The sequence below is a fragment of the Toxorhynchites rutilus genome, chromosome 3 (assembly GCF_029784135.1).
Source record: "Toxorhynchites rutilus septentrionalis strain SRP chromosome 3, ASM2978413v1, whole genome shotgun sequence".
NCBI lineage: Eukaryota > Metazoa > Arthropoda > Insecta > Diptera > Culicidae > Toxorhynchites > Toxorhynchites rutilus.
This window is the reverse complement of record NC_073746.1, coordinates 219,770,112-219,788,251: the sequence shown is the minus strand read 5'-3', so window position 1 is coordinate 219,788,251 and position 18,140 is coordinate 219,770,112. Positions and strand designations below refer to the sequence as shown.

The window sequence follows — 18,140 nt, the reverse complement described above, 5'->3', positions numbered from 1 at the left end:
TGGTAGCTGGCACTGGGAGGGCTGGCACTGGCACTGGGAGGGCCCGAACTGGAACTCGTCGCCACCACGGAATGTGGTAGCTAACCTGGCAATGGGAGGGCTGGAACTGGAACTCGTTGCCACCACGGAATGTAGTAGCCAACTTGGCACTGGGATGACCGGATTTGTACTCGTCTAGAACTGAGAACTAAATTTGCACTGGAAGACTGGAACTGGTATTCTTCTATTCACCTTTCACTTGGAAGGTTTGATCACTAATAATCCAAATCCTTTACAACTTTTTTTTTTTACAACTTAAATGCATTTTTATTCAGATGTTTTGCTATTTGCATACATATTTTACAGTTCAAGTGACACAGTCTGGGCTTTACATCTTCGGTTCAGCTTTTGGATTTAAAATCATACTGTTAAGCAAAAGTTCCTTATTTATAATTTGACAGTTGTTCACCATTTTAATGGTATTGTTTGAAATTAAATTTGAAAGAGACTACTTATAAACTACTAACTAACTAACTAATAACCAACTAACTAATCTACTATATACACATTTTTTATCAGGTCAAATTCAGAGGATCTAGATTTCTCAACAAATTTAGCTTTTGTTTCATACATAATTGCATCTAGTTTTTGGATATTAGCCTCTTGGTGTAGATCCGAGATCCTTGTGTCAAAAGGACGATCAAGAATCATCCTCAATGCACGATTTTGCGCCACTTGGAGTTTGTTCCTGTGAGTCTGAGCATGACCCCCACACCACAATTGCATAAAGGATGGCAGGAGCTATGATTTGATTGTAGACGGCCAGTTTGTTCACCTTTGAGAGACGGGATCGTCGACAGATCAGAGGGTACAGAGATCGAACCAAAGCGGAACACCTATTCAAATTCTTCTCCACGTGCTGACGGAAGAGGAGTTTCTGATCTATCACTAGCCCCAAATATGTTACTTCAGCGGACCACTCAACCCTTGTGCCATTCATCACCACAACGCAAGATGGAGCACTCGTTTTTCATCGAACCAAAGCGGAACACCTATTCAAATTCTTCTCCACGTGCTGACGGAAGAGGAGTTTCTGATCTATCACTAGCCCCAAATATGTTACTTCAGCGGACCACTCAACCCTTGTGCCATTCATCACCACAACGCAAGATGGAGGAGGTTTGAGTTTGGGAGACTGCCTGTGCAGGAACATGATTGTTTGGGTTCTGGAGGCATTGATTTTAATTTTCCATATGTTAGCATATTCAACAAAGGCGTCAAGGCATCGTTGAAGCCTGTTTGTTATTTCACGAGGCATCCTCCCCTTGACGGCAATTGCGGTGTCATCTGCGAACAGAAAGGACGCGCAGCCATCTCCCAGGGGAGGAGTGTCAGAGGTGTAAAGGCTGTACAGCAAAGGGCCCAGCAGACTTCCCTGCGGGACCCCTGCCTGGATGGAAAATGTGTTTGACAAACAGCCATTCAACGATACCCTGAACGACCTTTGCTGAAGGTAACACCGGATGATTTTCACGAGATAAATTGGAATGTTAAAGGAACAGAGCTTATATACAAGCCCGTCATGCCAGACAGAGTCGAAAGCCTTTTCGACATCCAACAGTGCCAAGGCTGTGGACTTGGATACAGCCCTGTTCCTTTGGATGGTGTTCATCACTCTCACTAGTTGGTGGATAGTCGAATGCCCCCGTCTAAACCCAAACTGTTCAGGCAGGAGGATGTTGTTGACCTCAACAAATTTTTGCAATCGGAATAAAATGATTTTTTCAAAAAGTTTGCCCAGCGCTGAAAGGAGGCTGATAGGTCTGTAGCTTGAAGGTAGAGTTGGATCCTTCCCGGGTTTGCGGATCGGCACGATCTTCGCTTCTTTCCAGATGCTTGGATAATAGTGCAATTCCAAGCATCGATTGAAGATGTTGCTGAGCAGCGAGTAGACTTTGGGAGTGAGCCTTTTCAGGATCAGGTTGAAGATTCCATCAAACCCGGGAGCCTTCATATTCTTAGTGGCCTTCAGCGCTGAGCAAACTTGTTCTGCATTGACCTTATCTTCCCGAGGTATGGCACATGGGGAGGTATCTAGTTCTTGGACGCACTGCGCAACCTGCTGTTCGAGCGGACTAGCCATATGCGAGCCAAGCAAATGCGACGATGCAATGTGATTGCCTATCGCATTCGCTTTCTCAATAGGCGCAACGAGGAGACTATCGCCGACCTTGAGAGGAGGAACTGGTTTCGGATGGTTTTTCAGCACTTTGGCAACCTTCCAAAATGGTCTGGAGCGATCATCCAAGTTTTGTACGATGCGCCCGAAGCTGTTGTTTCGAAGAGAGACCATCCTGGAAGCAATCTGCCTGTTCAGATCGGCCATCTCTTCCTTTCTGCCGAGATCCCCGGTCCTCTGAAACTGGCGTCTACGCACATTTCGCAAGCGGATCAATAGTTGAGTGTGAGAGTCAATAGCAACGAACTTACCCCTCACAGGAACACGCCGCACACACGCCACATCAGCCACGGAGATGGCGTATTGAAGTCCCTCTAATGCTTGGTCGATGTCCTCCACTGAATGCAGCAGCGGGTTCTCCTCGAGGTGATGGTTCACCATCCTTCCAAACGCCAGCCAGTTGACGTGATGGTAATCCTTTCGAAGGTAGATGGCTGGAACAATGTTGACCCCTACTTCAGCAACCACCGAAAGGTGATCGGAGCTGAGCTCGTTTACCGCCACCGGCTTGGTCAGCATGATGTTTGAAAGGAAGATGTCCAAAGTCGATGGATTTCCCGCAGGTGAGGTGAAGGTTGGCTCGTCCGAGAACTGTACCGCATACTGCCCATGTTGCGCGTGGTCGAAGAGAAGCCGCCCGTTTTGATTTTGTCGGTAGTTCCGCCAATCCTCATGGCGGGCGTTGAGATCACCCCCAACAACAAATCGAGAAGAGGTGCGAGTGATGGCAGTCAAGTCATTTTGGAACTGACGCGCCATCATGTTGCTGTTCGGACACTGATGAGGACAGTACACGGCAATGAAATGGATGTTGCCGTTTGTCAATGCGACCTCCACACTAATCGCCTCGATGACCGACGTGCGAACGTGCGGAAGTATGTTGAGCTTCAGGCCTTTCCGTACGATGACCGCAACACCGCCCCCCCTAGAGCTGGTGCGATCAAGCCGGATGTTGTGATCCGGCAGCCAGAAACTGTCACCGGATTTCAGGTGGGTCTCTGAGAGCAGACCCACGTCGATGCTGTGTCTGCCGACGAAATCGGCAAACTCGATGGCTTTTGCTCTTATCGAGCAAGCGTTCCAAGTGGCAATTTTCAGAGACCTAAGAGCCATATTCAATGATAAACTTACCAAGCACATTCATCTGCTCGGGCTTGTTGCGGCACGCGCGGAGGGCGGTCGTCATCTTGTCAAAAATTTCCAGTAGCTCCGTCGGGGTGAACTTTTCGGAGTTGGTTTCAGTTTGTGGTGGGCGCCAAAATCCAGGGGGGTGGGAGGCGAGCGCTGTCCGGCGGGCTCGCCGGAGGTACGTTGAGGAGGGGCAGCTCGATCCCGAGCGCTAGGATGAGTTGTTTGCTGAGTGGGGCGAAGCGGAGGAAAATCTTCTGCTCTAAACGACTTCTCCTTCTTCCGCCCCGGTTGATTGTTGATAGACGCCTGCTTGCGGATATGTTTGAAATTTTCGCGTTTCGGGCATTGCCGGTCCGAACCCTGATGAGCGCCGCCACAGTTGATACATTTGTACTCCACTTTACCAGCTTTGTCCACTGGGCAGTCACCAGTGGCGTGGTCCTTAGCACACGTGCTGCAGCGAGGTTTGATGTTACAGTTGCGGGTGCCATGTCCAAAATTCAGGCACCGCTGGCACTGGGTGACGTCGCGACGGCCGCCACGGTAAGGTTCCCATCGGATTCTCAGGGAAAAAAGAGAGCGGATCGCTTTGAGGGCATTCAGCGTCACCGTCCCTTTCTGAAAGTGCACCAGAAACAGACAGTCCGGGTACATCTTCTCGTTTTCACCTCTACGTTTCATCCGGTAAATGGCGGTTACGACTAGCTTAAACCGATCCTTGAGTTCAGCGGTGATCGTCTTCGGGTCGTAGTTAGACAGGCCGCGAATAACAGCCTTGAAGGGTTTGTCCCCCGGGATGTCGTGGGTGAAAAACTCAATATTGGCATTCTTCAAAAACGCCACGACCAGATCAAATTCATTCCGCGTACGGAGGAAAACTTTAGTGCCGATGCCACATAGCTTATATTCTGCTTTAACGCCCATCGATGCAAATTCACTGATGAGTTTGTCGAGAGCGACCGCCTTCACCACCAGCGGAGGGAGTTTGATTTTGGATGCTGCCTCAGTAGCAGAGTTTGCATTTTCAACCGTCGCGCCGAAGTCGCCTACTTCAGTGCCGTTCGATGCGGTGTCACAGTCGCGAAGGCTCGACTCTGTGCGGGCACTTTTCACCGCGCCACCATCGCGTGCATCATTAGATGACGCTTGCCTTGAAAATTTATTGCCCCTGGCAATGCGATCATTTTTTGCAGGGCTCGAGCCTGCCTTCCTCTTCTTCTTGCTCATCACACACTACGCGAAGCGTCAAATTTATGACGCGGTAAGAAGAAAACACACGATACGAATAACGCGAAAAACGAAAAGAAAAAACCACACGACGATATCCAAGTTGGATTACCACTGGTGGGGTCCAATCTTAGATCGAAGCGCAGCGAAAGCAAAGTGAACTGGACTGCTCAACAGTCCGATGCCGAATGATATGGAACTTTCGCTTGGAAGGTTCGATCACTAATGATAATCCAAATCCTAGATTGGTTTTCATTTTATACCCTTCGAACAATTTGATGTGGCCAATCGTATTCGCTGTTATGTTTGTTTTAACGGTTGCTTGGTATGATTTGTTTGGTTACCATAAGAACAAACATTACTGATATGTTGTTTTAACGGTTGCGTAGCATTGGTTTTTGGAAATTTGGAAATTCTAATTTGACATTTTAATTTTAATTGATTGGAAATTCTAATTTGACATTCAACGTAGTTTGCTTAGATAATTTATTTCGTGCGCGAACACATACAGATTGTCGTTTTTACGCCTCACTCGCAGATCATGGCGGCTCATGACACGCTCATAGTTCATTTTGTCAAAGCTAATCTTCGCATTGAAGTCGCCCAGATTTTGATATCATCTTCGGGAATCTTACCCACGATGGCATTCGCCTGGCTAGTTCTCCTTTTCCTGGAGTTCGACAGGCTTTGAACAATGGTGATGTTGCGTGTTTTGAATCCCGGAAGGAAGCCGACTCCACGATGGTACTGCTTACCTCCTCGAATGACAGACCTGTAATACCTCTCCCGAAGGTAGTCTATGTTCTCCAAAGTTCAACCAACAGAATTCGCAAAGTCCAAGGAGCTAATACTTCATGTTCAGTACCTCGCTAGCCAGTTGGGCTAGTTCACCCTGTTACACCCAGGTCAAAATCAGGAAAAAAGAGAGTGGCTGTGACGGAAAACGCGTCAGGTTGGAGGGCGCTTCCAATTCGGTTCACGTCTCGACAGGTGAGAAACCCCGCGAGAGTGGCCGTGATGGGTTGCGCACCAAGTTGGAGGGCAATTACTAATCGGTACACATCTTGGAGAACAACAACATGCCTGCCTGGCAACGCCTGATCGTGACCTGGATGGAGCAACATTACGAGCGTCGAGGAGGACGTCATCATTAAACCGGTGTATACCCCACGAGAGTAGTTGTGACGGAGTGCGCGTCATGATGGAGGGCACTGCCTAATCGGCGCTCTGTTGGGATGAGAAATCCCGTGAGGGTGACTGTGACGGATTGCGCGTCAAGTTGTAGGGCAATTCCTAATCTGTGCACGTCTCGACGGGTAAACGGAATGGAATGGAATGGAACCTAGAAAGAACGTTACTCAGCGTTGTAGACAGGAGAAGTGCATGAGCACTGCCGCCCCGAGGTAGTCGTCTAGAGGGCTTGGTTTTAGTGGATGAGAGTCCCACTCAACGTTTGGGTTAACCCTTCCCAGAGAGGGCTGCTAGAGCGTTCCTCACCTCTTAAAAAAACCCTGGTTAAAACATTCCCTGTATCTCTTCGTGTTCGTTGTTTCATGGTAAATGTATTTGTCCAGTTCATAGTCCTTCTACCTCGGTTTCCGTAATAAATTTGATTTCGGGATCAATGAGTTATTGGTCCATGAACTCTCGACAGCTCCGTGGCGGGGCTGCTATCTTGGGTATGTCATGGGGTAAAAGCACTTCAGTTTTAACCGCTGGATATGAATCATACGTTGTTTGAGCCGCACCTTCATGGTAAATAGACGCTCGTTGTAGTTCATTTAGCGGAACCAACACTGCATCTAGCGGAGGCGAACCTCCATACAGTCCACTTACAAAACGGTTCAATAGGCACCTAAATATAAGTTTAGGATGTGTAGGAAAATTACAAAATCCAAAAACATTCAAATATGATTGTTATACTATAATTTTTATAAATTTATATTTTGGGTGGTTTATTTGTACTATTTCTTACGAAACCCATTACATTGTGTTAAATATATACCGGGAATTTGTAATTTTGAGTCTTCCTGCAGAATATTTTTCAACTGTTTTATTTTCATTTTATTTTTTGGTTTTGGTTTGGATATATTATTATAATATTATTATCAAGAGTTTCAGATAAAATATAGGAAAAATTATAGGCAAATGGTTAAATTAGAGTCAAGAATACGTATTTTAATTAATTATGTAATATAAACATATTTAATATTTAAAATGAAGTGTCAAAGCACAATTGTCACAACGCGCGGCATTCTGGTCCCTCCTTACGATGTAACTGCGTCACGAATTTCTTCAGTGTTATCGAATCGTTGACCGCCGAACGCCTGTTTCATCACCGGGAATAAGCGATAGTAAAAGCCATGACAAAAAAAGCATGAACTTACCACTCGCTGACAAATTCCGGGAAGGTATTTACTATAGAACTCGCTGTCGCGAATAATCCGCTCGCGGATAATCGGGATTTTACTGTGTTTGTAATGCTGTAATTTGATTTGATTTGATAATGATTTGTCCTACCACATGAAGTTTGTTTCATCTCCTTAAAGTCAGAAATCACCTTTCTCACATAAAAAAAATTATCGAGAATCTCTCAGTAGATGATAGAAGATTATATTTTATGAAAAAAAAAATTCTACGCATATGTTCGAATTTCATCAATGACAGAGTTATATAACTTTTTTTTTTGTTTCGGACTATGTTGCCTCAAACTGGCTCTACATTAAAAAGTAAGCTACAGAAGAGGATTCTGTTGCTCCTATTTGAAAGATGAGGAAATTGATGAGGACATAGCAGTGGAACATCTAAATTAGTGTATTTAAATAACACTGGCTGACCCGGCAATCTTCGTCCCGCCCAACCTTTTTTTTTGTTATGATTTTATTAACACATTCGGCGATACTTTTTTATTTGTATAGATAGAAGAAGATATAGGAGTGCGTTTCATCACATTATAATCCATTTCCAGTTTCGAACAAATTTCAAATCAAGATCAAGAATCATTTTCGCTAGCGCAAACATCAAATGGATTAACAGCACTTCTCACTATGTAATGTTGGAACATATGGGAATTTATTTTTCCGAATTTCCCCTTTTCCCTTCAGAGTTTTCCGAAAATTTTCAATTGACATGTTTGGTTGGAATATTTTTGGTTGAAATATGTATAATATTTGTATGTGACCCCCTCACCATTCCAGAGAAGGGAGGGGTGTCATACCATCATAGAAAAAATTCTCATACCCAAAAACCCTCAAATCCCAAATTGTGCTTGATTAGTTCTCGAGTTATGCAGAAATTTGTGTTTCATTTATATGGCAGCACAACCCCCTCCCCCCCACAAAGGGGGAGGAGTATCCAACCACCGTAAAAACATTTCTTGCACCCTAAAACCTCCAAGTGCCAAATTTGGTTTCATTTGCTTTATTAATTCTCGAGTAATGCAGAAATTTGAGTTTCATTTCCATGGCACGTATGACTCTTCATCACAAGAGAACGGCTGAACAGATTTGAGTCGTCTATATACAGTTGTGTTTGTCCCCACTAGAATGATAGAATACTTTGGAGAATATCAAGAATAAAGAGGAATTCCCTAAAAATATTAAAAATCAACATCAATCACATCAATTTTAAAGATCTGAACGATAACATTCAGACTTTTCTCAAATATATTCGTAATTTGTTACAAAACAATCAAATATTCACTAGGAATATTTAATGTGGCAGAACAACGTTTGTCGGTTCAGCTAGCAGCATATACAATTGTAGGCCCATTGAAATTAACATGTCAAATCAATCAATCAATCAGTCGACAAACAAATATAATAATTATTTCAAAATTGAAGCTGATAATTTATCGACGCAGCAAGAATAATCAAAGATTCATAATTCTAAGTAATCTCAATGGAATATTCTTTAAAATCCTCAAAATCGTCACTATGCTCGACCGAAAGCATTTGGGCGCAGCATTCAATCGTGCTTATAGCTTGTTAGCACATTTTGGCAAATAACTTTCACCTATATCGAGCAAAGAAAGTCAGTTTACTTCATGACTTTGTCATAGGTAGTTGCATTTGATTCTTCGAGATGCGATCGTTGCTCTATTTACTACACCTAGCTCTGTTGACGATCATCGTCACGTCGGAACACAACGATAGTAGTGTTCGTAGTGTGAATGAAGGCCGCAAAATGCTGTTTCCTTCACTAAGCACTTTACAGGTATACAAGCAGTTATCATCTGTGGTACAGAAAAACATCAACATAATCACTTTTCTCTCTCTTTCTCAGTTTTCAGTTTGCACCAGTTCCGGATCGCCATTTTTCATACCGAAGAAAAAGTATGCCTTCAGGAGACTAGGTGTTAACGTTGGATTTCAGGCGAACTACGGCCTGCCGTATCGGCTAAAAGATTTCTATACGCCGCCCACGTGGGCCCGAGCCATGGTTGATATTGTGAAGGGCAAATTCTTACCTACGGAAGTGATAAGCGCCCGAGCGGTCCGCAAACGTCGATCCGGTAGGCAGCTAAGTGCCGGCGATATTTACCTAGCCTTCGATGAGGCTCTACAATCATATGGTTACGACGAGGGTTGTATGATCAAAAGTGTTTGTGAGTTAGCGCACAGTCCTTTCCACAACGTAACCGATGACATTTACACAGAAATTATACATTTTATCCTAACGTGAGTTATTGGTAAATCATTGTTATTCTAAAACTAAAAAAAAACAATATTTTCAGACCATCTGAGCACCAAGCGTTCGATGCAAATGAACGAAAAATGAGAATAAAGTACGAAGCAGCTGAACGTTTGGGAAAACATGGGGCAGACTGTAATCTACTTTACCCTAAGTGTAAAAAATCGTTTTTGGGAGATATATCGAACTTTTTGGAGGACAATAAAGATACATTCTTGAAATAATTTAAACATGATATTTGAAATCGCGTTTTCTAACCATCTCATCATCTCAAGCAAAAAATCGATATGTAATTTGAGAACCATTCGCGTTCTCTACGTAGTAACTGGAAACAGTTTATCTGACGTCACATGCGTAAACTGTTTTAGAAACTGACAGTTTGTTTAACCCACAAATTTCGTTTAGAGTTAAGATTTGGAGGATGCCGTAGCGTTGATTCTGTGTTGTGGAATAGTGATATTTCGATTATCTTCAAGACGTTACCGGATCAATTGGAACTCTATACATCGGTTCAATCACGTATTTTTAAAAAATGTTTTAATTGTTATGATGTTTGAACGGCCGCTTTGGTAGAACCAATATAGATATATTTTATTTCAGCTTGAAAATAACTTTCATATTGGGATATCGCTAAATCAGCACTTCATCGACCCCTATTCACTAAGTACCGGCTTGGTTTTGCGCGCACTTACTCCCAGTACCGGCTAATTTTTTCGTTACACTTATTTCTTTTGTTTCAAAGGAATGGCCATTTATTGAACTTGTACTTATACTATAAATCGTAAAGCCGATTAATAGGCTAGCGGTCGATAAAACGTCAAGAGCACTCAACTCATAATTTTGTTTGTTGATCTGTGGAATAAAACTATGGTAATTATTGGTAAGCTTTTTTTTTCGCGAAATCGTGAAACTGAACTGACGATCTTGGACGATCTATTACACCTTCAATTCCGGACTAATTTTGAATCTTATTTTTATGAGCTCATCAGTTTCAGAATTTCAAACATGTGGCTGCGCTTGTGTCAAATAACTGAACCTTCCAAAATAATTGATTCTAAGCGAGTACAAACGTAAAAGAAAGATTTCCCTGTGATTGGTAAGAATGCTCCCGCTCGGATATGAATTCACTGAATTACTCCATAGCGGGATAATGTAAGTACAGTAGAACCCCGATTATCCGCGAAATAGTCGGGCCAGGTCAACGCGTATAACGAAAATCGCGGATAACGCAATATAGTACTAAAAAAGAGGTACAAACACGAAAAAAAAGATATTTTAGCATGATAACTATATTTCTTCAATACAGAAATTATTGAACTATCAATCTGTTAGGTCGTGTACATCAGTGATCAGATAATGTGAAAGCCATGACCAAAACAAAAAAGCAATACTCTACCACTCACTGACAATTTCGGGAAGGTTTATCGAATTACTAGGAAACTCACTTTCGCGGATAATCCGCACCGCGGATCAACCGCTCGCGGATAATCGAGGTTCTACTGTACTGAAAGAAACCGGAGTATCGACACCATGAAGCAAGTAAATCATTGAGATGGAGGGAAGTTACCAGGGACGTACATTCGGGTAGCCTGCTATCCGTATGTAGATAGATTCGATAGATTCAATAGATACAATATATGCATCAATTCCGGTTGTTTTCGGATTTGTCATATCGGTCGGTTAAAAAAAGAAAAAAGCACGGTGTTTTGAATTCGTAACCCTGAAGGGTTCAGTCTCCTTGTACGACTAATACAGTTTAGCAATAAGCAGAGCATAGCTGAAACTAATCGACCCAAAACTCTGGGCCTGATTCTCAAATACACTACGAATACACTTCACGGTGGAAACGGAGGGCCTGATTCTCGAATACACTTCACGGTGGAAACGAAATGAACGGTATGCCATTGAACTACGTTTTACGAGTTAGTGAAGTGTCGAAGATAGTCATGAGTTTTCAGGCAAAATGAGCACTTTTCAAATGAAAAATCATTAATGAAAATTAACTTCTTCGTATCAAACTGGTATTCAATGTGAGTGGAAAACTTTGTTTTCTTCATGTGATATCATAATCTCATATAAAAATTTCATCTGAAGATGATTTGATATTATAATGATGAGTTTAGTGGGAAACTAATTTCAAATCCAGATGTCGACACCGTATCGTTGTCATCGCAGATACGTATCATTCCGTTTCCACCGTGAAGTGTATTCGAAGTGTATTTGAGAATCAGGCCCGGAATGAAACGTATTCGCGATGGCAACGGTACGGTGTCTTCATTATCTTCAGATGAATTTTGGACGTAGGACTACGTCTTTCATTTCTATACCGGGGTGTAAAATCAAAGTTTCGAAAACGAAAGCGTTACGCCGGAGACCGAGATTTTGAGCGTTAATAGCTCCTAAACAACTGAACGAAATGGTATGATAAACACTTCATTCGAAAGATAAAATGTCTACGCGTTCTATACTTGTTACTTTTTGATCCAAAAACTTGTTTCAATAGTCTTAAAATTGCTTTCAAAACAGGCTATTAAAATCACCAATCGGTATATAAGCGAGCGCCGCTCCGGAATCCACTCAGTTCTAATTGAACAGCGATTGGAGCATGTTGTCACTGTTGTGGTGAAGCTCTTCGTTTATCATGAAAGCGCGGATGAACGGTGTCACCAAGAGCCTGTTTGTGCACCCTAGGCCAGAAGGGAATCCATCAGGAGGAGAGTGATGCCACAAACGGTTCCCTGGGAAGACATCGCTACACACACATACACGCGCGGAATTCTTTCCGTTTGGATGCCATTCAGCATCGAGGAAGTTCCGGAAAGATCTCATCATTTCTGGAAAATAATCTGCCAGTTCCTCTGGGAATTTAAAAATACATTCATGTGAAAGAGTTTATTTTAATGTTTTCTAACCATATAGCACAGCGATCAAATACATTTGATCTTGTAATTTTTCAACCAAGTGTAATTAGCAGGAAAGCCTCTGAAGATTATTCTTCCCCATCAGTAGGATATTTCCGTATCCAATATTGTATGCGTACGCAATCGATTATTGCTCAGTCGCCGAAAGTTTCGAGCTCAGAGAGTTCATTCCCCTCTAGTTTGCCTTCCAAATTGCCATCGTAAACCACATCTTCTCTCGATTCAATCACACACAAAAAGCATAGTTAAGCGATATTCTGGTGGTGAGACACATTCATTTTTCGTGAGGACATCGACAAGACAACATCGTTGCCTAACGTGCTGGAGGAGCGGCGTATGATCGACACATACACGCGCAGAATTCTTTCCGTTTGGATGCCATTCAGCATCGAGAAAGTTCCGGAAAGATCTAATCATTGCTGGAAAATAATCTGCCAGTTCCTCTGGGAATTTAAAAGTACATTCATGTGAAGAGTTTATTTGAATGTTTTCTATCCATGTAACACTGTGACCAAATATTTTTCAATCAAGTACTATTAACAGGTGTTTATATGGGGGTCTCCGTAGCCACATTGGTTGCGCGTTCGCTTAGTAAGCGATCGATCGTGAGTTCAAAACTCAGGGCCCTCATTGACCATCTTTGTGTTGTTACAGAATAACTACGTCCACGCAACAATCATCATCGATGGAGATCGATCCACGGTCGAAATAAGATCGATTCATCCATACAACTGCTCTGCTCTGCAAGACACATCGGGCTGCTGTTCTATAAATAACTCAACAATGATCAATCAACTGTCTCCGCTGTCCGGTGGTCCCACTGGATAATGGAAGAACAGAAAGAATACTCTTACGCCTAAATGGCTACTGTGTGAATGTACCATATGTAATGGTATAGAAGAAATACTGGCGAATGGCAACTGTGTAATGTGCTAATTATAGATATGATAACCATGTGACATGTACACGATTAAAATTCGGCTCTGTTACAGCTAAAATGCTAATGAGCCTTAAATAAATAAATGGGATAAAAAACAGGTGGTTATCGAGTTAGTATTAACCACTGGTGGGCTTCCAGTATCGAGGAAAATGTGAAAATATCTAATCGTTACTGAAACTAATCTGCCAGTTCCTCTGGGAATTTAAAAATACATTCATGTGAAAGAGCTTATTTTAATGTTTTCTATCCATGTAACACTGTGACCAAATACATTTGGTTTTGTGATTTTTCAATCAATCACAATTAACAGGATAGCTTCTGAAGATTATTCTTCCCCATCAGTAGGATATTTCCGTATCCAATATTGTATGCGCCCGCAATCGGTTATTGCACAGTCGCCGAAAGTTTCGAGCTCAGAGGGTTCATTCCCCTCTAGTTTGCCTTCCAAATTGCCATCACGCCTTCTCTCGATTCAATCACGCACAAAAAGCATACTTAAGCGATATTTTGGTGGTGAGATGCATTCATTTTTCGTGAGGACATCGACAAGACAACATCGTTGCTGAGGGTGCTGGACGGCGAAGGATCGAGATCTGCCCTGAAACGCAAGCAGTTTGTTTGAAACTGTAAGGGAGCACAGGGAAGCCGATCCTTCAGGAGAAGAGAAGGTGACCATCGAAGCAGCCGCTACACACACACATATACGCACGGAATTCTTTCCGTTTGGATGCCATTCAGCATCGAGAAAGATCCGGAAAATAATCTGCCAGTTCCTCTGGGAATTTAAAAATACATTCATGAGAAAGAGTTTGTTTGAATGTTTTCTATCCATGTAACACTGTGACCAAATATGTTTCAATCAAGTGCTATTAACAGGTGGTTATCGAATTAGCATTAACCACTGGTGGGCTTCCAGTATCGAGGAAAATGTGGAAATATCTAATCGTTGCTGGAAAATAATCTGCCAGTTCCCCTTGGAATTGAAAAATTACAATCAAGCGAAAGAGTTTATTTTAATGTTTTCTATATATAAAATATCCATATAATACATTTGGGTTTGTGATTTGTCAATCAAGTACAGTTAGCAGGAAAGCTTCAGAAGATTATTCTTCAGAACAAGGTTTTTCGTATCCTATATTGGATGCATAAAACCTTGTGCCTCCAACGTAACGCTCTCGTTTTCGAAGTCCCCCAAATATTCATTTATTCATTCATTCAGAATGGATTTAGATTCAACTTCAAACAAATGATCTCTAAATCAACGATAGTCCTTCGTCACCCTTGCGGTTATACCATAGATATAACCCACTTCCTGTTTTTGTATGAGATTATTATACCACATGGAGGAAACAAAGTTTTCCACTCACATTGAATACCAGTTTGATACGAAGAAGTTAATTTTCATTAAAGATTTTTTATTTGAAAAGTGCTCATTCTGCCTGAAGCTCATTATTATCTTCGACACTTACTAACTCGAAAAACGTAGTTCAATGGCGTGCCGTTCATTTTGTTTCCACCGTGAAGTGTATTCGAGAATCAGGGCCTCTGAATCAATTTTAACATGTTATAGTTTGAATTTGAACCAAATAGTCCAATAAGCCAAATAAAGAATTCAATCAAAATACAATTGAATATTGGCGATCTAACGCAAAACGTAAACGATCGGTGAGACATCTGGATTTTGTTTTTGAACTAAGAAAATGATGCTAATAATGTAACCTAAAACTCAAAAACAAATCACGTATATTTTACTTCCGGGCTTTCCAAGGTAGTTCTCACATGCAGGAATCGTGCATTTTTCTACTTGTGTTTGATTGTGCTCTCGAATTTCCTTCTTTAATTCAACCATTGTCAACATTTTTATAGTTTTCACTACTGAAAGAGGTAAATAAATAACATGTTATATATAAAATTGCGCAGAATTAAATTTCTTACAATCTCATCGCAATCAAATAATCTTTTATGATTATAACATTGTAATTTATGGAAAGAACTAACAAACCTTCCATAAGCTCACATGGCAGAATTTAAAACCATCATCACTTTCACCGCAGCGCCGCCTAGGTGTAGATTTGTACGTTAGATCGCCAATTGATGAAATTACGCAAAGCTGATTCAGCTCATGCGACATCTACATTAAAGCTCAGAACCACAAAAGTGAGGGTGAGTGTATATTTTACGCACTGAAAAGCAAGATTCGGTGGTGATTATTCAATTTATTTCAATTAATAATAAAAATACTGCAAATCCTTCTCGTATCGGCCCCTATATAATCAATGATATCAGCCAATTTGATATGATATCGATTTCATCGCAATTATCCATAGTATCAATAACCGGTATGCATTGTCAAACTTAAAATTTTCGAAAATTATCTATGACTTTGGTCAAATCGCGTGTTGAAACCATCGTAATTTTTTGTATTACTCCTACTTTCTTACCATATACTGACGACATTCAATGGCTGAAATGAATCTAAATTGAAATAAAATAAATAATCACCACCGAATCTTGCTTTACAGTGCGTAAAATAAACAAACACCCTCACTTTTGTGGTTCTGAGCTCTAATGTAGATGTCGCATGAGCTGATTCAGCTTAGCGTAAATTCGTCAATTGCGGTGCTGTCCTCTGTAGTGAAATAACATAAAGCTGGATGTACTCACAACAAGATGGCGCACTATTGTTTTATCATATATACTGCTGACATCTGAAGGCAGCAATAAGGCTGATATTTGAATTTGAGCATGCTCATGACAAGATAGCGTTGCCTGTCAATCTCGCTTATGATATTTAATGTCGGTACACATCGGTCAATTTAAATGATAAAGGTATCGTTTTGGGGGGGTGAAGCGACAGCTGCCAGTGGAAGTATGATGGACAGTGAAAAGTTTTTGATTCTTCTATGGGGCTGCCCACATACCACGCAGAAAAAGTAGGATTTTAGACTCCCCCCTCCCCCTCCATGGACAAGCGTGGACATTTTCAAACCACTCCTCCTACTGTCCACGTGGACATTTTTCGTTATTTTATTAGAATAATTGAGGAAATGACTGAATTGCGCATCAATTTTTTTTTGCTTCAAATATTACTAGCTGTACCCAACCACGCTTTGCTGTGGCACATTGGGATTTTATGTCAAAGAAATGAGTAGCAAAACAAAACATATGTTTCATATGAGTTTAATTTTGAAATGCTTTGTTTTTCTAGTATCTGCGAAAATATATAGGCTATCTGGTTCTCCAACACGGAAACACGTAATATACAGCATCCGAATATGAACCACACAATTCCAAAGATACATTTGCAATACTAGAAACTTAAATTACGTTTACAGCTTTATTTCAGAACTGTGTTTCTTCTATCTGGAAATCTTAAAGCTTCCTGAGGTATTGGCACCTAAACACAGAACATGCAGGAAAAACTGAAAGAGTTCGAATGATTATAACTCGAATATTTCTCAATAGATCGGAGAGATGTTTGCATCATTTTTTTTTTTATTAAATCGTTTATTTTTACAGGCTCAGTTACATAAATTTAAAGGAGCCAAACTTCTGTCTGTATTGTAACAAGTATATATAAACATTTTTCATTAATTCTAATGTTAATGAAGTAGAGAACCGATTACTCGCGGTTTGCTCGAGTTTAGAAGGGTGACATTTTTTTCAGGAAAAGGAAGGGATATAAGGATATGTTGTCAATGTTCACACTCACATTCACACTCACATTCATCATACTCGATTCATAAGCCTATATTATATCTAATATGTATTTACATTTCGTCTCATTCTATTTTTAGTAAGAAGGGATTTGATTTCTCGCGAAGGAAAAGGAGAATATAAGGATATAAGGACAATCACACACGAAGATCGATAGCTTTTAGGAAGACATATATTTGAGACATATAATCAAGGTCTAACCGAGCCAACACATCTCTCACCGGCACATTGGGCTGCCTTCCTCTAGCCCGAAGAGAGTTTTCTAAATTCGATCTGGCAACAAGATACACCTCGCACGACCAAACAACGTGTTCGATGTCGTGGTAACCTTGGCCACAAGCACAGATATTGCCATCGGCAAGATTAAAACGAAAGAGTAGCGCGTCTAACGAACAGTGATTGGACATGAGTCGAGAGAAGGTGCGAATAAAGTCTCGACTTAAGTCCAGACTTTTGAACCATGGTTTGAGGCTAACCTGAGGGATAATCGAGTGAAACCACCGGCCCAATTCATCTTCGCTCCACTTACGTTGCCAGTTAGCGATGGTATTTTTGCGGACTAAAGAATAAAATTCATTGAAGGCGATTTGACGCTGATAAATATCGCCTTCAATTGCACCTACCTTTGCTAATGAGTCTGCCCTCTCATTACCCGGAATTGAGCAATGTGAAGGGACCCAGACAAAGGTAATGATATAACAGCGTCTGGTTAAAGCACTCAAAATTTCTCGTATTCTCTCAAGGAAGTACGGCGAGTGCTTTTCCGGCCTCACTGAACGGATAGCTTCGGCAGAGCTAAGACTATCCGTTACAATGTAATAGTGTTCAACAGGTCGTGAGGCGACGCTGTCCAGCGCCCAGTGTATTGCTGCCAATTCAGCAATATACACTGAGCAAGGATTCTGAAGACTGTGGGAGGGGCTAGAAGATTGGTTGAACACTCCAAATCCTGTGGACTCATTCATAGAGGACCCATCAGTAAAGTACATATTATCACAATTGACACGCCCATACTTTGCATTGAAGATCGTAGGAACGATCCCCGATCGATGATAATCTGGAATTCCATGGATTTTCTTCTTCATGAACAGATCAAAATGTACAGAGGAATTGATGTAGTCAGGAAAACAAACACGGTTGGGAGTATACGAAGAAGGATCAACCTGCATAGAGATGAATTCATGATATGAGCTCATGAATCCAGAATGAAAATTTAGCTCGATAAGCTGCTCAAAATTTCCGATCACCAATGGGTTCATAACCTTACACCGTATGAGGAACCGAAGAGATAATA

At 41.5% G+C, this 18,140-nt stretch overlaps 1 protein-coding gene across 1 annotated transcript; it reads left to right on the top strand.

The window, feature by feature from the left end:
• The first annotated feature begins 8,645 nt into the window (after positions 1-8,645).
• Positions 8,646-9,492, top strand: LOC129780385 (uncharacterized). Its single transcript, XM_055788590.1, has 3 exons — positions 8,646-8,791; positions 8,861-9,255; positions 9,312-9,492. The coding sequence occupies exons 1-3, from the start codon at positions 8,660-8,662 to the stop codon at positions 9,490-9,492; spliced, it is 708 nt and encodes a 235-aa protein (XP_055644565.1). The 5' UTR covers positions 8,646-8,659.
• The last annotated feature ends 8,648 nt before the right edge of the window (positions 9,493-18,140 follow it).

What these genes read in the sequence shown, in the direction of transcription:
- LOC129780385 (XM_055788590.1), top strand. Translation starts at nt 8,660, where the DNA reads ATGCGATCGTTGCTCTATTTACTACACCTAGCTCTGTTGACGATCATC. An exon ending in CTTCACTAAGCACTTTACAG is followed by an intron (nt 8,792 to 8,860) that starts GTATACAAGCAG and finishes TCTCTTTCTCAG; the next exon opens with TTTTCAGTTTGCACCAGTTC. An exon ending in ATTATACATTTTATCCTAAC is followed by an intron (nt 9,256 to 9,311) that starts GTGAGTTATTGG and finishes CAATATTTTCAG; the next exon opens with ACCATCTGAGCACCAAGCGT.